Source organism: Taudactylus pleione, unplaced genomic scaffold (assembly GCF_031769625.1).
Source record: "Taudactylus pleione unplaced genomic scaffold, aTauple2 ptg000027l, whole genome shotgun sequence".
NCBI classification, from domain to species: Eukaryota; Metazoa; Chordata; class Amphibia; order Anura; family Myobatrachidae; genus Taudactylus; species Taudactylus pleione.
The window spans coordinates 1,204,168-1,227,436 of NW_028284429.1; the positions used below are offsets into that span (position 1 = coordinate 1,204,168).

The window sequence follows — 23,269 nt, forward strand, 5'->3', positions numbered from 1 at the left end:
CGTGCCTGCCAGACGGAGGCGTTCCCAAGGGAACGCCTACCGTCTGAAGCCGGCCCCACTGACATCACTAGTGATGTCAGTGGGAGTGATTTTGGCTCTGATAGAGCCAAAATCACTCCTGGCCTTGCGGTTGAAAAACTCAACCGCAGGCTTTTTCTCGCAGTTTCGATGGTCGCGATGGTCAAGACCATCGCGACCATCATCCTGCACGCTCGTATATGCTGTGGGTGGTGACCCACAGCTATACGAGCGTCGAGGAGGACGCTCCATATTAATGGAGGTGGGCCCTGATTCAGAGCGAGCGCTCTGGTCAGAGCGTCCGGCTCTGAATCAGGGCCTTAGTCTTTCAGGTAAATCATTAGCCAGAGAAAGTCCATGTTATTGAAACTCCGTATACAAGATAATGTAAAATTAAGCAAAATAAGATATTGGCTGTAATTATTCTCCCAGGATTTCTCTTGTTCTGTTTTATTCAGAATACACTGCGCTGAAATCAATGCACAACACGACGCAGCTTAAATATCTGTGTGGTGACACGGACAGTAATCACTTACACGCAAGAAATACAGAATATGGCGTCTATCGCACTTTAATGCATTCCTATTCCATTCGGCGTATCCGCTCACCTCAGTCGTGCTGCACTGTACCCATGGTTTCCTCTTGTTGCATTCTGTTAGGAACGCAGAAAGAAAAACTTCTTGTGTGGATGAGCCCCATCACATGAGGCCAAACTTCAGTTCCCACTGTTCCCATATTCTATCTCGTAACAGTATCAGGAATCTGAGCCGGTATTGCTGCGTGTTCGGAACTAAACGACCGCAATGCCTGATAGTGATTCCGTTGATAAATGGGGTCAGGTGATGTATGTGCAGAAATCTTCTGATCACAATAACAATGGCTGTGTTTATCTACACACCGATAAAGCGCATCTCACATAAAGTGCCAGAATTGACTTTACAGTTAGGTGAATAAAGCATTATGTATACTATTATACAGGGTGAGATATACAAAAGTGAAAAAAGTAGTAAAATCCCCCAAAATGCCTTTTTCAGGGACTTTACCGCATTGTTCATATGTACTAAGCACTGGAATGTGATGCATTCTGGTGCTCGGTCCCGGTGGGTAGCGCCATCTTCAGGTGGCGTTACCCGATAGAAGCCTATGGGCTTCTTATCGTGACATCGTCCCTTGAGATAGATACAATCGGATCCCTCCCATCTCCCCGTGCAGCCCGCATCCTTCTCGCATGAGGGACTCCTGGGTGTTAAAACCAGAAGTCCCTCTGTCTGGGGGACTGTTCTTATCGGGAGAGCTGTCCTTTGTGATTTTCATTGCATTTATAGGTACATACTGCGGTAATGTACCCGATGAGAGACGGGATGTACCCGATGAGAGGCGGGATGTACCGCATTGCGGATGCTATTCTTAGTACATCCTCCCAACAATGAGAAATGGCATTTTACAGCTCTGATTGGTGTATAAATGAATGATAATGTTCTGTGTCTGGCCCCTGCTTAGTACCTGTAATATCTATTCCCCGTGCAGTCACATGTAGTGTGTAACTCCTGTAACTTCCCCAGAAATGTACAGAATACTGGCCGGAGAAACGAGCTGTATATGAGGGAATAGAGGTGACCGTGAATCGGATCATCCAGGAAGATGACTATGTGCTAAGACTCATGACTTTAAAGGTAGGACACATGTAATAAGACACGGGGATGCTTAGTATGTTCCATCTAGTAATGAGCTGCACATGCTGTACATGAACAGGACACATGTAATAAGACACGGGGATGCTTAGTATGTTCCATCTAGTAATGAGCTGCACATGCTGTACATGAACAGGACACATGTAATAAGACACGGGGATGCTTAGTATGTTCCATCTAGTAATGAGCTGCACATGCTGTACATGAACAGGACACATGTAATAAGACACGGGGATGCTTAGTATGTACCATCTAGTAATGAGCTGCACATGCTGTACATGAACAGGACACATGTAATAAGACACGGGGATGCTTAGTATGTTCCATCTAGTAATGAGCTACACATGCTGTACATGAACAGGACACATGTAATAAGACACGGGGATGCTTAGTATGTTCCATCTAGTAATGAGTTGCACATGCTGTACATGAACAGGACACATGTAATAAGACACGGGGATGCTTAGTATGTTCCATCTAGTAATGAGTTGCACATGCTGTACATGAACAGGACACATGTAATAAGACACGGGGATGCTTAGTATGTTCCATCTAGTAATGAGCTGCACATGCTGTACATAAACAGGACACATGTAATAAGACACGAGGATGCTTAGTATGGTCCATCTAGTAATGAGCTGCACATGCTGTACATGAACAGGACACATGTAATAAGACACGGGGATGCTTAGTATGTTCCATCTAGTAATGAGTTGCACATGCTGTACATGAACAGGACACATGTAATAAGACACGGGGATGCTTAGTATGTACCATCTAGTAATGAGCTGCACATGCTGTACATGAACAGGACACATGTAATAAGACACGGGGATGCTTAGTATGTTCCATCTAGTAATGAGCTGCACATGCTGTACATGAACAGGACACATGTAATAAGACACGGGGATGCTTAGTATGTTCCATCTAGTAATGAGCTGCACATTCTGTACATGAACAGGACACATGTAATAAGACACGGGGATGCTTAGTATGTTCCATCTAGTAATGAGCTGCACATGCTGTACATGAACAGGACACATGTAATAAGACACGGGGATGCTTAGTATGTTCCATCTAGTAATGAGCTGCACATGCTGTACATGAACAGGACACATGTGATAAGACACGGGGATGCTTAGTATGTTCCATCTAGTAATGAGTTGCACATGCTGTACATGAACAGGACACATGTAATAAGACACGGGGATGCTTAGTATGTTCCATCTAGTAATGAGTTACACATGCTGTACATGAACAGGACACATGTAATAAGACACAGGGATGCTTAGTATGTTCCATCTAGTAATGAGTTGCACATGCTGTACATGAACAGGACACATGTAATAAGACACGGGGATGCTTAGTATGTTCCATCTAGTAATGAGCTGCACATGCTGTACATGAACAGGACACATGTAATAAGACACGGGGATGCTTAGTATGTTCCATCTAGTAATGAGTTACACATGCTGTACATGAACAGGACACATGTAATAAGACACGGGGATGCTTAGTATGTTCCATCTAGTAATGAGCTGCACATTCTGTACATGAACAGGACACATGTAATAAGACACGGGGATGCTTAGTATGTTCCATCTAGTAATGAGCTGCACATGCTGTACATGAACAGGACACATGTAATAAGACACGGGGATGCTTAGTATGTTCCATCTAGTAATGAGCTGCACATGCTGTACATGAACAGGACACATGTAATAAGACACGGGGATGCTTAGTATGTTCCATCTAGTAATGAGCTGCACATGCTGTACATGAACAGGACACATGTAATAAGACACGGGGATGCTTAGTATGTTCCATCTAGTAATGAGCTGCACATGCTGTACATGAACAGGACACATGTAATAAGACACGGGGATGCTTAGTATGTTCCATCTAGTAATGAGCTGCACATTCTGTACATGAACAGGACACATGTAATAAGACACGGGGATGCTTAGTATGTACCATCTAGTAATGAGCTGCACATGCTGTACATGAACAGGACACATGTAATAAGACACAGGGATGCTTAGTATGTTCCATCTAGTAATGAGCTACACATGCTGTACATGAACAGGACACATGTAATAAGACACGGGGATGCTTAGTATGTTCCATCTAGTAATGAGTTGCACATGCTGTACATGAACAGGACACATGTAATAAGACACGGGGATGCTTAGTATGTTCCATCTAGTAATGAGCTGCACATGCTGTACATAAACAGGACACATGTAATAAGACACGGGGATGCTTAGTATGTTCCATCTAGTAATGAGCTGCACATGCTGTACATGAACAGGACACATGTAATAAGACACGGGGATGCTTAGTATGTTCCATCTAGTAATGAGTTGCACATGCTGTACATGAACAGGACACATGTAATAAGACACGGGGATGCTTAGTATGTACCATCTAGCAATGAGCTGCACATGCTGTACATGAACAGGACACATGTAATAAGACACGGGGATGCTTAGTATGTTCCATCTAGTAATGAGCTGCACATGCTGTACATGAACAGGACACATGTGATAAGACACCCATAATGACTAACGCAGCCCCGAATTATGCCCCCTTGTTACTTACACAGGATGGAGTAGGTTGGCTATTTAATAACAAGCCTGCTGACATTCAGTAATCCCCTCCCGGATTCTCATACAGGGGCAGGCTGTGTGGGGGCAGGTGTGTGTGTGGGGGAAGGTGTGTGTGTGTTGGGGCAGGCTGCGTGGGGGCATGTATGTGTGTTGGGGCAGGCTGTGTGGGGGCTGGTGTGTGTGTCTGTGTGGGGGCAGGTGTGCGTGTGGGGGCTGGTGTGTGTGTGTGTGTTGGGGCAGGCTGCGTGGGGGCATGTGTGTGTGTTGGGGCAGGCTGTGTGGGGGCAGGTGTGTGTGTGAGGGCAGGCTGTGTAGGGGCAAGTGTGTGTGGGGGCAGGTGTGTGTGTTCGGACAGGCTGTGTGGGGGCAGGTGTGTGTGTTGGGGCAGGCTGTGTGGGGGCAGGTGTGTGTGTGTGGGGGCAGGTGTGTGTGTTGGGGCAGGCTGTGTGGGGGCAGGTGTGTGTGTTCGGACAGGCTGTGTGGGGGCAGGTGTGTGTGTGAGGGCAGGCTGTGTAGGGGCAGGTGTGTGTGTGGGGGCAGGTGTGTGTGTTGGGGCAGGCTGTGTAGGGGCAGGTGTGTGTGTGTGTGTGTGTGGGGGGGCAGGTGTGTGTGTTGTGGCAGGCTGTGTAGGGACAGGTGTGTGTGTGGGGGCAGGTGTGTGTGTTGGGGCAGGCTGTGTGGGGGCAGGTGTGTGTGTGAGGGCAGGCTGTGTAGGGGCAGGTGTGTGTGTGTGGGGGCAGGTGTCTGTGTTGGGGCAGGCTGCGTGGGGGCATGTGTGTGTGTGTTGGGGCAGGCTGCGTGGGGGGAGGTGTGTGTGTGAGGGTAGGCTGCGTGGGGGCATGTGTGTGTGTGAGGGCAGGCTGTGTAGGGGCAGGTGTGTGTGTGTGTGGGGGCAGGTGTGTGTGTTCGGACAGGCTGTGTGGGGGCAGGTGTGTGTGTTGGGGCAGGCTGTGTTGGGGCAGGTGTGTGTGTGTGTGTGTGTGGGGGCAGGTGTGTGTGTTGGGGCAGGCTGTGTGGGGGCAGGTGTGTGTGTTCGGACAGGCTGTGTGGGGGCAGGTGTGTGTGTGAGGGCAGGCTGTGTAGGGGCAGGTGTGTGTGTGTGTGTGTGGGGGCAGGTGTGTGTGTTGGGGCAGGCTGTGTAGGGGCAGGTGTGTGTGTGTGTGTGGGGGCAGGTGTGTGTGTTGGGGCAGGCTGTGTAGGGGCAGGTGTGTGTGTGTGTGGGGGCACGTGTGTGTGTTGGGGCAGGCTGTGTGGGGGCAGGTGTGTGTGTGTGTGGGGGCAGGTGTGTGTGTTGGGGCAGGCTGTGTAGGGGCAGGTGTGTGTGTGTGTGTGTGGGGGCAGGTGTGTGTGTTGGGGCAGGCTGTGTGGGGGCAGGTGTGTGTGTGAGGGCAGGCTGTGTAGGGGCAGGTGTGTGTGTGTGGGGGCATGTGTGTGTGTTGGGGCAGGCTGTGTGGGGGCAGGTGTGTGGGTGGGGGAGATGGGGCTGTGATTGCGACACTGTGGCCCTGATTCATGGCATTGTAAAAAGAGAAACGCGCCGCCGATCCCTAGGAGTGCCCGCTGCACTTGGGGTGCGGCACACTCTCTCCGCAGTCTGGCGGAGCCCCCTAAAATGTTGGACCAGGTACGTTTATTAAGTGTAACAGTAGGGAGTGCACAATCACCGTCCTTTGGATGTATATCCCATAAAAAGCAGCATCATCATTTCTATATGTCTGATTCCTTAGTGCAGCAGCTGTACAGGAGATGGGGGCGCAGTTACACGTTACCCATAGGGGCAATAAACTTAATATTATCCCCCAGCGATCGCTAGTACATTTATGTTTATTCTTCTGCATTGTTTTAGAGCGGGGGAGAAGAAAGGCGCCTAAAGCATTTTTGGTACACCTCCTGGCCAGATCAGAAGACCCCAGACCAGGCTCCGCCACTCTTAAAGCTGGTACAGGATGTGGAGGAGGCCATGCAGTCAGCAGAGCAAAGCAATGGGCCTATCGTGGTACACTGCAGGTGAGCACAGCCATACGCCTCAGCCACATCCGGGGGCAGAGGAGGCACATCGGGGGCAGAGGAGCCATATCGGGGGCAGAGGAGCCATATCGGGGGCAGAGGAGGCACATCGGGGGCAGAGGAGGCACTCTCGGGGCAGAGGAGCCACACTCGGGGCAGAGGAGCCATATCCGGGGGCAGAGGAGGCACATCGGGGGCAGAGGAGGCACATCGGGGGCAGAGGAGCCATATCCGGGGGCAGAGGAGCCATATCCGGGGGCAGAGGAGGCACATCGGGGGCAGAGGAGGCACATCGGGGGCAGGGGAGCCATATCGGGGGCAGAGGAGCCACACTCGGGGCAGAGGAGCCACATCCAGGGGCAGAGGAGCCACATCCGGGGGCAGAGGAGCCACACTCGGGGCAGAGGAGCCATATCCGGGGGCAGAGGAGCCATATCCGGGGGCAGAGGAGGCACATTGGGGGCAGAGGAGGCACATTGGGGGCAGAGGAGCCATATCGGGGGCAGAGGAGCCACACTCGGGGCAGAGGAGCCACATCCGGGGGCAGAGGAGGCACATCGGGGGCAGAGGAGCCATATCCGGGGCAGAGGAGCCACACTCGGGGCAGAGGAGCCATATCCGGGGGCAGAGGAGCATGCGCAGTATGAGAAGGCGCAGTTAAAAAAAAAAATAATGTCACAATCTAAGGGGCCTATTTATCATTAAAGGTGTGTACACACGTAACGATTTTTTGAACGATTTGTCGTCAACTACGTCGTTTTCTTTCAATCGTTCAAAAAATCGTTCAGTTTCTGAGTTATAACGATGAATGATAATCGTTCAAGCGCGCTCCCGTTTGTAGTTTTCATTCATCGTCCATTTCAGACTGTCCAGCGCAACGATTTTCATTAAGGGAAGGAACATTTTTCTTTCATCGTTGTAAAAATCGTTCATTACACTTCAAAAATCGTTCACTTTTTCAAGGGAAAAATCTGACAGAAAATCGTTGGTTACAGAATCATTACGTGTGTGCGCAGCTTTACTATTTACAGCATATTCCCCAAAAACACCTGTTTTCAGGGGATACCTGCAAATATTATGTATCCCTCAGATGTATTATGGAGAGATCACAGCAAATGTCTCCGAGATCTGCTGCAGTCCCTACATTCCCAGCAGCAGCCACAACCCCCATAGGTGTCTATGTGATGCTGTCATAGGTGTCTATGTGATGCTGTCATAGGTGTCTATGTGATGCTGTCATAGGTGTCTATGTGATGCTGCCATAGGTGTCTATGTGATGCTGTCATAGGTGTCTATGTGATGCTGTCATAGGTGTCTATGTGATGCTGTCATAGGTGTCTATGTGATGCTGTCATAGGTGTCGATGTGATGCTGTCATAGGTGTCTATGTGATGCTGTCATAGGTGTCTATGTGATGCTGTCATAGGTGTCAATGTGATGCTGCCATAGGTGTCTATGTGATGCTGCCATTATTGTTTGCTATAGCCTAGGCGTTGTGTTGCTATAGCCTAGGCGTTGTGTTGCTATAACCTAGGCGTTGTGCTGCTGTTGCCTAGGCGTTGTGCTGCTATAACCTAGGCGTTTTGCTGCTGTTGCCTAGGTGTTGTGCTGCTGTAGCCTAGGCGTTGTGCTGCTATAGCCTAGGCGTTGTGTTGCTGTAGCCCAGGCGTTGTGCTGCTGTAGCCTAGGTGTTGTGCTGTTATAGCCTAGGCGTTGTATTGCTATAGCCTAGGTGTTGTGCTGCTGTAGCCTAGGCGTTGTGTTGCTATAGCCTAGGCGTTGTGCTGCTATAACCTAGGCGTTCTGCTGCTATAACCTAGGCGTTGTGCTGCTATAGCCTAGGCGTTGTGCTGCTATAACCTAGGCGTTGTGTTGCTATAGCCTAGGCGTTGTGTTGCTATAGCCTAGGCGTTGTGCTGCTATAGCCTAGGCGTTGTGTTGCTATAGCCTAGGCGTTGTGCTGCTATAGCCTAGGCGTTGTGCTGCTGTTTCCCAGGCGTTGTGCTGCTATAGCCTAGGCGTTATGCTGCTATAGCCTAGGCGTTGTGCTGCTATAGCCTAGGCATTGTGCTGCTGTAGCCTAGGCGTTGTGCTGCTATAGCCTAGGCATTGTGCTGCTGTAGCCTAGGCACTACACTTCCCAACAATGACTGGGAACGGGTTACAGAGGAGCCTCGGCACAGGCTGCAGCGCATGCAGGGTCAGTAGAGCACAGGCTGCAGCGCATGCAGGGTCAGTAGAGCACAGGCTGCAGCGCATGCAGGGTCTATGGAGCACGAATGCGCAGGCCGGCGTCCCGGCACAGGACCGATGATACAGTCACTTCACTCTAAGCACATTACAGGGACGAGCTGCTCTCAGGGCCTCTGCCCCTGCAGGTGCTATATAATACATCGCAGCACTATCATCGCATACTACTGTGCGCTCATGGGCGCTAATATCACGAGAGTATGTGATTACTGATGAATGGGCCTCTAAATTAATTCTTTCTTTTATAGAAAAAGCATTTTAAAAATTTTAATTATTTCTCATAACTGAGGCGCAAACACACATGCACACGTACACACACACGTAAACACACCTGTACATGCACCCGTACATGCACATGTACACACACCTGTACACGCACACGTACACATACCTGTAGACACACCCATACACGCACATGTATACAGACCTATGCACGCACACGTACACACACATGCCCACATACACACACCTGTACACACACATGCACACCTACACACAACTGTACACACACCCGTACATACACACCTATGCATGTACACAAACCGGTACACACGCACATGCACACGTAAACACACCCGTACACACAACTGTACACGCACACATACACACACCTGTACATGCACACGTACACACACCTGTACACGCACACACCTGTACAGCACACGTACACACACACCTGTACATGCACACACACCTGTACAAGCACCCATTCATACACACATACACACACCTGTACAAGCACATGAACACACACCTGTACTCGTACACACACTTGTACACGCGCACACACCTGTACACACACCTGCACAAGCACACATAAACGCACCTGCACACACACACCTGTACACGCACATGTACATACACCTGTACAATCACAAGCACACACACCTGTACACATATGTTCATGCACACGTACACACCTGTACACGCACATGCACACACCTGTGCAAGGTACAGCTGGGACCCCAATGGTCATGGAGCAGCAAAAGTTACTTTAATTTTCTACATTTTGTTTAACTTTTTTGGGTCACCTGTGTGATAGCTGTGGGTATACTCTGTGCCAGTCACCTGTGTGATAGCTGTGGGTATACTCTATGCCAGTCACCTGTGTGATGGCTGTGGATATACTCTGTGCCAGTCACCTGTGTGATAGCTGTGGATATACTCTGTGCCAGTCGCCTGTGTGATAGCTGTGGATATACTCTGTGCCAGTCGCCTGTGTGATGGCTGTGGATATACTCTGTGCCAGTCGCCTGTGTGATAGCTGTGGATATACTCTGTGCCAGTCGCCTGTGTGATGGCTGTGGTTATACTATGTGCCAGTCGCCTGTGTGATAGCTGTGGGTATACTCTGTGCCAGTCACCTGTGTGATAGCTGTGGATATACTCTGTGCCAGTCGCCTGTGTGATGGCTGTGGATATACTCTGTGCCAGTCGCCTGTGTGATGGCTGTGGATATACTCTGTGCCAGTCACCTGTGTGATGGCTGTGGGTATATTCTGTGCCAGTCACCTGTGTCATAGCTGTGGTTATACTCTGTGCCAGTCACCTGTGTGATGGCTGTGGTTATACTCTGTGCCAGTCACCTGTGTGATGGCTGTGGTTATACTCTGTGCCAGTCACCTGTGTGATGGCTGTGGTTATACTCTGTGCCAGTCACCTGTGTGATAGCTGTGGTTATACTCTGTGCCAGTCACCTGTGTGATAGCTGTGATTATACTCTGTGCCAGTCACCTGTGTGATAGCTGTGGATATACTCTGTGCCAGTCACCTGTGTGATGGCTGTGGGTATACTCTGTGCCAGTCACCTGTGTGATAGCTGTGGTTATACTCTGTGCCAGTCACCTGTGTGATGGCTGTGGTTATACTCTGTGCCAGTCACCTGTTATATGGCTGTGGATATGCCCCAGTAGAGCTTACAATCTATGTTCCCTATCGCATGCGCACACACATACACACACACAGTTTAATTTGTGTTGGGAGCCAATTACCCTACCAGTATATTTTTGGAGTGTGGGAGGAAACCGGAGGAAACCCACGCAAGCACAGGGAGAATATACAAACTAGGGGTGTGCACCGGCCACTTTTCGTGTTTTGTGCTTTGGTTTTGGATCTGGATCTTTCTTCGTGTTTTGGATCTGGATTGGTTTTGCCAAAACCACCCTTCCGTGTTTTGGGTTCTGGGTTTTGTGTTTTGGATCTGTATTTTTTTGAAAAAAAGCATAAAAACAGCTAAAATCACAGAATTTGTAGGTTTTTCTGCTCCTATGCTATTATTAACCTCAATAACCTTAATTTCCACTCATTTCCAGTCTATTCTGAATACCTCACACCTCACAATAGTGTTTTTATGTCCAAAAGGTTGCACCGAGGTAGCTGGATGACTATGCTAAGCGACACGAGTGGGCGGCACAAACACGTGACCCATCTAGGCGTGAAACTGCAGTGGCAGACAGGATGGCATTGAAAAACTAGGCCCCAAACTGTACATAATGCAAAGAAAAAAAAGAGGTGCAAGATGGAATTGTCCTTGGGCCCTCCCACCCACCCTTATGTTGTATAAACAGGACATGCACACTTTAACAAACCAATCATTTCAGCGCCAGGGTCTGCCACACAACTGTGGCTGAAATGATTGGTTTGTTTGGGCCCCCACAAAACAAGCTGGCAATTAATCTGTCCCTGCACAAACTGGCTCTACGGAGGCAAGAAGTCGTCCTCATCCTCCTCATCCACAGATTCCTCACCCTCTTCAGTGTTATGTACATCCTCATCCTCACAGAGTATTAATTCGTCCCTGCTGGAACCACAGGTCCCTCTGTACGTTCTGGAGGCTGGTCTCCCTGGAAGAGTTGATCATTCATTTTATGAACATCATCTCCACATTTTGTGGAAGCAACCTCCTACGCCTTTCGCTAACAAGGTTCCCGGCTGCACTAAACACTCTTTCGGAGTACACACTGGAGGGGGGGCAACTCAGGTAAAATAGAGCCAGTTTGTACAGGGACCTCCAAATTGCTTCTTTTTCCTGCCAGTACAGGTACGGACTGTCTGACATGCCTACTTGGATGCTGTCACCGATGTAATCCTTTAACAGACAGACGCACGCTTGTCGCTGCTGCTTTGAGGATTCAAGTGCGGCTACAGCCCACACAATTCACAAAGACAGAAAAAAAAAAAGAATATTTTTATTGTTTGTGGAGCACACTTTGAGGGTTACACCACCCTCTAACAGACAGACGCACGCTTGTCGCTGCTGCTTTGAGGATGCAAGTGCGGCTACAGCCCACACAATTCACAAAGACAGAAAAAAGAAGAAGAATATTTTTATTCTTTGTGTAGCACACTTTGAGGGTGTCACCACCCTTTAACAGACAGACGCACGCTTGTCGCTGCTGCTTTAAGGATGCAGGTGCGGCTACAGCCCACACATTTCACAAAGACCGAAAAAAAAAGAACAATATTTTAATTGTTTGTGTAGCACACTTTGAGGGTGTCACCACCCTTTAACAGACAGACGCACGCTTGTCGCTGCTGCTTTAAGGATGCAGGTGCGGCTACAGCCCACACAATTCACAAAGACAGAAAAAAGAAGAATATTTTTATTGTTTGTGTAGCACACTTTGAGGGTGTCACCACCCTTTAACAGACAGACGCACGCTTGTCGCTGCTGCTTTGAGGATGCAAGTGCGGCTACATCGCACACAAGTCACAAACACATAAAAAAAATAGTTTTTTATTTTTTGGAGCACTTTGAGAGTTACACCACCCTTTAACAGACAGACGCACGCTTGTCGCTGCTGCTTTAAGGATGCAGGTGCGGCTACAGCCCACACATTTCACAAAGACCGAAAAAAAAAGAACAATATTTTAATTGTTTGTGTAGCACACTTTGAGGGTGTCACCACCCTTTAACAGACAGACGCACGCTTGTCGCAGCTGCTTTAAGGATGCAGGTGCGGCTACAGCCCACACAATTCACAAAGACAGAAAAAAGAACAATATTTTAATTGTTTGTGTAGCACACTTTGAGGGTGTCACCACCCTTTAACAGACAGACGCACGCTTGTCGCTGCTGCTTTAAGGATGCAGGTGCGGCTACAGCCCACACAATTCACAAAGACAGAAAAAAGAAGAATATTTTTATTGTTTGTGTAGCACACTTTGAGGGTGTCACCACCCTTTAACAGACAGACGCACGCTTGTCGCTGCTGCTTTGAGGATGCAAGTGCGGCTACATCGCACACAAGTCACAAACACATTAAAAAAATAGTTTTTTATTTTTTGGAGCACTTCGTGAGTTACACCACCCTTTAACAGACAGACGCACGCTTGTCGCTGCTGCTTTAAGGATGCAGGTGCGGCTACAGCCCACACAATTCACAAAGACAGAAAAAAGAAGAAGAATATTTTTATTGTTTGTGTAGCACACTTTGAGGGTGTCACCACCCTTTAACAGACAGACGCACGCTTGTCGCTGCTGCTTTGAGGATGCAAGTGTGGCTACATCGCACACAAGTCACAAACACATTAAAAAAAAATTTTTTATTTTTTGGAGCACTTTGAGAGTTACAACACCCTTTAACAGACAGACGCACGCTTGTCGCTGCTGCTTTGAGGATGCAAGTGCGGCTACAGCCCACACAATTCACAAAGACAGAAAAAAAAAGAACAATATTTTAATTGTTTGTGTAGCACACTTTGAGGGTGTCACCACCCTTTAACAGACAGACGCACGCTTGTCGCTGCTGCTTTGAGGATGCAGGTGGAATCTAGACGGGATTTGGAACCGAGGACACACTACCTCCATCAATTGTCTAAATCCCACTGCACTAATGTCGGATACCGGACGCACGTCTAACACCAACATAGCAGTCAAGGCCTCAGTTATACGTTTTGCTTCAGGATGACTGCTGTCGTACTTCATCCTCATCGCTAGGGACTGTTGGAGGGTCAATTGTTTAGTAAAAGTAGTGATGTTCCTACTTCCTCTCTGGGATGATGAACAACTCCCAGCAGCAGCAACAGCACTAGTAGGAAGTGGTTCTTGATCTTTCCCTATTTTATTTTTATCAGAGAAAGTTTGGTCCTCCATTTATGTTATATTGATATATATATGTGCGGCTAAAGCGCACACAAACACAGAAAATATTTTTTTATTTTTGCTGGAGAGTAGTGCACTTTGTGGGTTACACCACCCTTTAAGAAATGAGCCAGCCGGCTCTTTACTTATGGGACACAGGCGCACGCTTGGCGCTGCTCCTTTGTTGATGCACGTGCAGCCACAGTGCACACAAGTCACAAACACAGAAAATATATATTTTTTTGGTTTGGAGTGTACTTTGGGGGTTACAGAACCCTTTAACGGTCAAGCCAGCCGGCCCTTTACTTATGACACAGGCGCACGCTTGGCACTACTTTGTTGATGCACGTGCGGCTACTGCGCACACAATTCACAAACACAGAAAATAATTTTTTTTTTGGTTTGGACTGGAGTGTACTTTCGGGGGTTACAGCACCCTTTAACGGTCAAGCCAGCCGGCCCTTTACTTATGACACAGGCGCACACTTGGCACTACTTTGTTGATGCACGTGCGGCTACTGCGCACACAATTCACAAACACAGAAAATAATTTTTTTTCGGTTTGGACTGGAGTGTACTTTCGGGGGTTACAGCACCCTTTAACGGTCAAGCCAGCCGGCCCTTTACTTATGACACAGGCGCACGCTTGGCACTACTTTGTTGATGCACGTGCGGCTACTGCGCACACAATTCACAAACACAGAAAATAATTTTTTTTTTGGTTTGGACTGGAGTGTACTTTCGGGGGTTACAGCACCCTTTAACGGTCAAGCCAGCCGGCCCTTTACTTATGACACAGGCGCACGCTTGGCACTACTTTGTTGATGCACGTGCGGCTACTGCGCACACAATTCACAAACACAGAAAATATATTATTTTTTTAGCACTTGGGGGGAGCACCCCTGATGGACAGAGCACCCCCTGGACAACACTACAGCACCTCTTTAGGACTGGGACACTGCACAGGACTTTGGAGTGGACACAGCCCCTATGGAGAACTGACTGCACAACACAGTCCAGCCAGCCCCTATGGACTTTGAAGTAGTGGACACAGCCCCTATTAACAACAGCAGCACAGCACAACACAGCCAGCCCCTATGGACTTTGAAGTAGTGGACAACAGCAGCACTACACTACACTACACTACACAGCCCTAACTCCCACCCTCCCTCTTCACTGTCCACAGCCGAGTGAGAAAATGGCGCCGACGTGGGTACCTTATATAGGATCCAAAACCCGCGAGACTCGGAAGGCGGGAAGATGACGTTTTGCCTCGATTTCAGAATCCGAGTCAGGCGGGAAAAGTCGAGCCTGACTCGGATCGGACTCGGATCGGGGGGGCTCGGGGGGGTTCGGATTTCAGAAATCCGAACCCGCTCACCCCTAATACAAACTCCACACAGTTAGGGCCATGGTGTGAATTGAACCCATGACCTCATTGCTGTGAGGCAGTAATGCTAACCATTACACCGTCTGTGCTGTCTTGCAGTGCAGGGATTGGGAGAACTGGATGTTTCATCGCTACCACCATTCTGTGCATGCAGCTGAAGAATGAGGGGGCCGTGGACATCCTGAGGACGACCTGCCAGCTGCGGTTAGACAGGTTGGACAATCATCCAATAATTCCTAAAGTATTTCCATTACAACTAGTGCTCCTGTTACTGCAAGCAACGGTGTACTCAGGTGTCACCCAACACTAGAACAAATTACCAATTACACTGAAACACCAAAAGTCACGGGATAGACACCTAGGGCAAAATTTACTAAGCAGCGGGTTCTAAGCCCCGGCGGTTTGGCGGGGGTTTTGCTATCCGCAGATTTCCTAAGGCCAAAACTACTGCAAAACCGCCGTCAAAACAAATTTTATAATAGAATAGAACAGGGCTGTCATTTAGAAACCGCCGCCAAACCACCACCACACCCCGGGTTTAGAACCCTCTGTCAAACCGCCAGGGTTTAGAACCCGCCGCTTAGTAAATTTTGCCCCTAGTATCGTGTAGGAAACCCTTTAGCCTGGCGACAATGTAATCCGGTGGCATCGGGCTGGTACCCATTCTCCTGTCCTCTTCTTACAGAAACTGACGGCTATTCTCCGGTCCTCTCCTGGTTTAAATCGGTGCGTGTGCTGCCCTTGCCGAGCTGGACACATCTAATGATACGTCTGGTTCTGCAGACTGCGTAGTTATTTTCGGGGGAACGTCTTTTTCAGCGCTTTTTGGCACAACATGTGTCGAACACATCAGCCCCATAATCACTCACGATTATAGTTCTGACAAAATCCTAAGGGATGTCGATGGCCGGGGGAGCTGGTCGGGGTCTTCTGCGATGTCCCGAAATAAAATAAATATTGGAATTTTACAGCTACTTTTCTGTATTTTTGTTCCTGTAATGTTACTTTAATTATTGTTTGTTTTTTCCTTTCTTTGTCTCCAGGGGAGGAATGATTCAGACCAGTGAGCAATACCAATTTGTTCACCATGTGCTCAGCTTATTCGCAAAACAGAATTCCCACGCGGTGGAGGAGTAACTCTTTGGTGAATTTTTTTTGGTCTGATTCAACTCAGACAAGAAGTGTCGGAAATACTCATCTCTCCCCCCCCCCAAAAAAAATATGAGACCACCGGTGACACAATGGGAGACATTTTCACGTTCAAGGGCAGGTCAAGGGGTATCTGCACCTAGTTACAACAGTATTTAGGACCCAACACACGCCTTTGATAATAACTCATGAAGTGGGACGTTCTTCACAAAAAAAAAACAAAAAAAAAAAAACTATTTCTATTGTAAATATGATTCGTCACATCAGTTTGTAACAGGATTATATAAAGAAAAACTACATTTGTGTTTTTAAGTTTACTATTTTTCTGGGGGTACAGGAAAAAAAAAAAAAAAGATACAAAATTGCTTATTACTGCAGTGTTGAAATTTCCAATGTCACGCAGGATAATGTAACGTATTTACGCTGAGTAATTTCTTGCCTTTTTCTGAACTGTTTTTAAATTTTTATCTACCGAATACTGTGTTACATGGTTCATGAACACTTCAAACCTCTGTATTGAAAAATTCAATAGCTTCATACGGCATTACGAATTATACCTCATCTTGTAAAGAAACGTAATGTGGTGTGGGGGGGTGACTTTATCCCCTCAATTGCGGGGGGAGTGGGGGACTTATGTGTTTATTAACAAAAAAAAAAAAAAAAAACATTATATACTTTAGGTTGTTTACAGAATATTTTTATGAGCTTTAAAAAAAATAAATTTGATGGCCAGCGGGAGGAAGCGTCGTAGAAAAGATGACATTAGAATTTCAGTACTTAATAGTGATCTAAATGCAGACGGGGGAAATCAGGAGTCGACTTGTAATAAAACATTTACAGTGCGATTTAGCAAATAGATGTGTTACAACTCAAAATCTCATATTTGGGCAGACGCGAATAGCGCAGAGATTGTAGGCTAGTGGTGCACACTGTTTATACAGCTTCAAAATGTATCTTGGTATAAATACCCCATTATATAAATGTCTTGTCATAGATTGTTTTTACGACTGTCAGCTGCAGCGCCTATCATCCTTAGTTATCCACTCAGGGTGGGGGGACCCAGTGCAAAAAAAAAATAAAGAAGCCTTACCATTCAACCCAAAAACAAAAAATGGGGGTTATTTACTAACATTGCATATCTGCACCAAAACCTCAACAGCCAATCAGAAATCAGCTTTTATCTGTCTAGCTCTGCAATGGATGTCTGATTGCTATGGTTACAGAGTAAATTTGCACCTTAAAAAAAATCATTATACTATATTTATAATATTTAAAACTATAGTAGTTGTGTGGCTTTTTCTCACCAAGTAAAATGCGTCGGGTATAAAATAAACTGTTTAGCCATTCCGCCAGATTACCTGATCGAGTGGTTGACTGGAGGGTCAATAATTGCCCATCAATGGAAATCTATACTATGTAATTTGGGGAGGGGTCCCATGATGTATTTACTGATTTTATATAAATAATGCATGCTAGCAAGTGTTAATATGTGCAGTGATTTCATGTCACAGGCAGGCTTTCTTAGGCGGCTCTACATTTTCTAAAATACTGGCATGAAATTTACTGTCCATTACATTTATTGATGATGCCCATTATCGTCTCAAAGAATTTATAAAACTTGTGGCACAAACATCTTTCTCTATAGATAGAATTAAGAAATACATAAAAAAAATAACCCAGAGTCTATGTAAGATATTAAAATTGGCTGTACATTTATTGCCTATGTACATTAGAGGCATTCATTTTGTGGGCTGAACCGGTCTTGGAAAGAAACGAGCCAATCAATTCAATAGGAACCAATGACATCACCAATGCGGCCATCTTGTGCAAGCCATTCATGTTCAAAGTTCTCCAGGGATGTCTTTAGTTACTCGTCACTGTCTAAGAATGCCACACAAAATGGCTGCTTTCACCGGGTTGGAAAAAAATTCGCTACTTTTATGATTTGCAAATTAGCCAATATTATCTTTTTTGTAGACAGAACGCCTCCAAGGTAGCTTGTTAGTTCTCGTTGCCACCGAACACAGATGGAGGGAGCTTTAATAGATGACAGGGTGAGTCGCTATTTAAAATAAACAAATGTTCCCTTTAAGTTGTGTTTGTATCAAATAAATTCGTAGTTTGCGCTATTATTCCAAGTTTCAACATCACAACATCTTTCCCTTAGTCAATGACTTTCCTGTCCTAAGAGGTCAGAGGTGAATATTTTTGGGGTGTTTTTTTTGCAAATTTTGCCATTCAAATCTTCAGAATTCATCTATTGCCTCTTATTTTGAAATTTTGGCATAAACAGATTTGGATTCAGAAAAAAAAATGAAAAGCTATTATTCATATTAAATATGCTATTATTCTAAATACATCTCAGAAACATGAACATATTATTATTTTTACTAGTATTATTCATGTATTATATAATTAATTTAATATTCTTGTTTTATTTAATGAATAGCAAATATTTCTTGAAAGTCTAAAATAAATTTAAAAAAATCACCTCTCCATATCCTTACGCTGATGAGATCGGGGTGCAGCCCCCCCAGTGTTCCTCTGATATGGGAATTCTCTGTTTGTGGCCTGGACAATTATAACATAATTTGCTACAGTCAAAGATAATGCTCTTCTATAATAGCTGGACTTAACTGTATTGTGTCAGAGACGTAGTAGCCGCACCTGTCTGATAAATCTATCTGTCTATGTGTATTTCATTAACAGTCTCCACCCACATATGTGGGGAAAAATGGGGAACCAGCAAAGAGATTACACAGAGTGATTCATTGACTCTGAGGATTGTCTCATTGTCCTTTAATGTATCACTACTATATCAATAATAATGAGGGGCTCTCATATATTTCTAGTTTAAAACAAAAACATTTCTTCTCCCCAAAAACATTAAATTCTATGTTACCATAATTTAAACTCCCAAACCAACAGCACAAATAGCTTCCTGTTTTACCTTGAGACATAAGTAAAGTCTGGGGTGAATTTTGTAGACTGAGCAGGTCACCACGAATGCCCCGTTTTTCATTTGAAAAAGACGAATGCCCTACGTGACCCATGTTCTTGAATCGACCCTCATATATAATGGGTTCATATTGGTCCATGAGGCAAGGAGGGTCCCGCGCCACACACCCTGTGCGAAGAATAGACGTTTCCATTCTTTCCGGCGATGTCTTTGGAAAAGTGGCACCGACACAGACGATAATGGCGCTGTACAGGAGTCTTTGCTTTCCTCTGTGTTGGCGCCATATTTAATAAGACATTGATAGAAAGATGGTGCCACCAACAGCTAGTGGGCCCCTTAGAAAACAATTATACACGGGCCCCTGATTTGTTAAAACATCCTTGTTGGTCTGTTACACATCAGGGGCATTTTTCAACTCTATTAATCTCCTCTCATTCAATTATTACTTTATTATTATTTTCAATTATTTCTGACAGCAATAATTAATAAATTACCTTTATAATAATTAATGCAACAATTACTAGGGCCTTTCTGTTTTTTCCCCTTGTCTCAAAGGTTCACATAAAGTTTTTTTTTTACTTTGAAAGGATTTCTCAGGTTCCTCATGGGTTGGACCCTGCATTCATAATTTCCCTCATTTACATATTCCTGGTACATGAGCAATCATAACATTAATATTGAGCATATAAAATTATATACTATACTTAAATATTTATATTTCCGGGAAACTTAATATTTATTTTAAATTCATAAACCATTACTAAATATTAGGAAACATTATATACTGTAAACCTTGTCTCAAGAGGATATATATAATAGATAATTGCCAATGCGATAAAACATTATTAATTGCATCTTAACTTAAATAAATATGATTAAGAATAAAGAATAATATAGGACTAAAATGCCAGTATTATGTAGTGAAATGTGTTTCTACTTATATATGTCAGGTATATGCATAATACTAAACACATATTTATTGCTATTTAGTCATTCTTTCAGCTACTATTTTCCCCAGCATTCTGTGCCAATTATATCATATATAAATTACAGGTTGCAGCTACCTGAGGCATTCAGCTAATGTAATAGAAGACCACTCAGCTAATCTCCCCAGTACAAACGGCTCCTACTTGTTTGTGTGCTCTTTCTGTAACAGAATCCATATAATCACCCGGCTTCACAAACACAACATCTGAGTAACTGATAATAAAAAAAACAACTTGTGAAAATCCAATGGAAATTGTTGCATTTCTTCTAGTAATTGCAAAGTAGGAGCGTTTTCATTAACAGAGCTTCTCCAACTAAAATACAAAATAAACTTTGATATAGCTGCGGAACATTTATAGGAATGTAGTAATTACCCCACCCCACCATGGGAAAAAAAAATACCCTAGTAACTCAAACCCCACCCCAATCCACCCAAGCATTTCCCTTTGTTACTGAAGTTACACCCCCAAACCTGCAGGGCTCCTCCGTCACTTTCCTGTCCTAGAAAATCAAAACTGTTTAGCGTGTTTGGGAATATTGGCAGGTATAATACAGTATAGCCTTACTATAATACTACACACAAAAATACCAAGATAAAGTGTCCAATCTTTGCTCTGACCTATCAGAGAACTGAGACTTGAAATCCTTAGAATGCAAACGAATTCTGCACAATGGTCCAAGTTGCCGGTGACGACCCAATATGGCAGATATTTCCGCAAACCCCTTAGAAGCACATGGGGACAATCTGCAATGTTGGGCTACTGTAACTCTTGAGTGATGTGCACAGCTGCACATTGCTTAAATTTAAATTGAATCACCCTTTAATACAGACAGGGCCGATTGTAGACTTCGCTGAGGTCAGGGCAAAAGTTTTCTTTGGCGCCCTGAGCTCAGGGAACGTGGCCTGATTGGAAGTGTGGCCATTGGTGCAAAAAAAGAAGACATCAAGAAAATAAAATACCAATCGCGGCCCTGCGCACTGTACAAGGAGAGGGTGGCGCTGTTTGACTTAATCTTACCTTGTAAAGGCAGATGGGTCCCTCCTCCTTGTTTCTCCTGCTCTGTGTTCGTCCTCTTCTCATCATGCCCACAATGCCATGTGTGATGATGTCATACACGCATTGTCATACATCATGGCACCGCTGCTGTTTATTACTGTCTATAATGGCTGCACCATGGCAGGCAAGAGCGGGTGAGCGCTGTCAGATTAGGCGCTAGAACCAGCGCTGAATACAGGCACGGCACATACTTTTTTTATTAATTTTTTTTTTTTAGATCATTTTTTGTTTAAATGGAATTCTGGAAATCTCTTTCTAAAATCCAACCGGATTATTCCCAAACCATTTCCATCAACTGTAAATCCCCCGGATCTTTTATTACAAGTATACCATGTGCGTCTGATTTATAAAGGACTGTGTACTATATTCTTCGGTCATCATCTCTGATAAGAAATGGAAGGGGGGGATAATGGGGTACAAGTTTGTGAAAGTGACGATTTTCTACGATCGTGGCGCAAGATTTGAAGCCGCAATATTTTGCCTTTTAATCCAGTGAAAAAAAATCACAGAAAAATCGTCGCTTTAACAAACTTTGTACCCTATAACACCCCTCCCCAGATTTATTTGTAAATAGCTCAACCTTTCTCCGCCAGCCGCTCCACCGACACGCGTCTCTAATGTTTTTGATTATTTAAGAAGAAGACAAAAAACAGCATCGCCCGGGCATTTTTAGCTCTTTTATGAATGTGATAGATTTATCACCTCCAAGATGTTTTCACTGTCATTTTTATTGCTGTAAACGGATGTGGTTTTTTTGCATCAAATAAAGGCAGATTTGAGAAATCATTTACTGTATATTGTTTGGTTTCCTGACAATTTTATTTTTACACGCAATTTAATTAGCGGCAGGTGAGTTTTATTTTCCTCTGAGCACAAATAAAGTTGTAGCTGTTTTATTGTGACCAATTCTCCCTAAAGCAGCAAGGATGGTGTAGTGGGTAGCATTACTGCCTCACAGCTCTGGGGTCTTGTGTTTAAATCCCTCCAATGCACTATGCGTCTGTGTGTACTGTGGCCCTCATTCAGACCCACTCGCGAGTGGCTGTCCGCTCTCAAGTGGGTCGATGGTCTGCACTGCGCATGACGGAGGGAGCTCCGTCGTGCGCATGCGCGAGACGCGACGAGCGAAAGGACTTTCCTTCGCTCGTAGTGTCTCATCAAAGGGGGCGTGCTGTCGATGTTGACTGACAGCACGCCCCCTTTGGTGGGCGTGCCGGGGGCGTGCCTGCCAGACGGAGGCATTCCCATGGGAACGCCTACCATCTGAAGCCGGCCCCACTGACATCACTAGTGATGTCAGTGGGAGTGATTTTGGCTCTGATAGAGCCAAAATCACTCCTGGCCTTGCGGTTGAGAAACTCAACCGCAGGCTTCTGTTCGCAGTTTCGATGGTCGCGATGGTCAAGACCATCGCGACCATCATCCTGCACGCTCGTATATGCTGTGGGTGGTGACCCACAGCTATACGAGCGTCCAGGAGGACGCTCCATATTTATGGAGGTGGGCCCTGATTCAGAGCGAGCGCTCTGGTCAGAGCGTCCGGCTCTGAATCAGGGCCAGTATGTGGTAGTGAATATAGAGATTGCAAGCTCCACTGGGGCAGGGACTGATATGAATGACCAAATGTCCTTTGTAAAGCACTGTGGAATATGTATGTGCTATATACAGTCAGGTGCATAAATATTGGGACATTGACAGAATTTTCATATTTTGGCCTCTATTCACAACCACAAAGGCTTTGAAATGAAACAAACAAGATGTGCTTTACCTGCAGACTTTCAGATTTAATTTGAGGGTAATTACATCCAAATCAGGTGAACGTTGTAGGAATTACAACGGTTTCTATAAGTGCCTCCCACTTTTTAAGGGGCCAAAAGTAATGGGACAAACTAAACAATCCTAAATCTAACTTTCACTTTTTAATACTTTGTTGCAAATCCTTTGCAGGCAATTACAGCCTGAAGTCTGGAACGCATAGACATCACCAGACGCTGGGTTTCATCCCTGGTGATGCTCTGCCAGACCTCTACTGCAAATGTCTTCAGTTCCTGCTTGTTCTTGGGGCATT

General features: G+C 45.7%; 1 protein-coding gene across 2 annotated transcripts in view; it reads left to right on the plus strand.

The window, feature by feature from the left end:
- Positions 1-21,975, plus strand: part of PTPN5 (protein tyrosine phosphatase non-receptor type 5) — a 167,789-nt gene extending 145,814 nt beyond the window's left edge. For both annotated transcript variants that reach the window (XM_088451781.1, XM_088451783.1), the window contains 4 exons: positions 1,581-1,691; positions 6,165-6,325; positions 15,148-15,261; positions 16,092-21,975. In XM_088451781.1, the coding sequence (XP_088307907.1) occupies positions 1,581-1,691; positions 6,165-6,325; positions 15,148-15,261; positions 16,092-16,185 (480 nt within the window). In that variant the 3' untranslated portion in view covers positions 16,186-21,975. The remainder of the gene's footprint in view (positions 1-1,580; positions 1,692-6,164; positions 6,326-15,147; positions 15,262-16,091) is intronic.
- Positions 21,976-23,269: the final 1,294 nt, after the last annotated feature.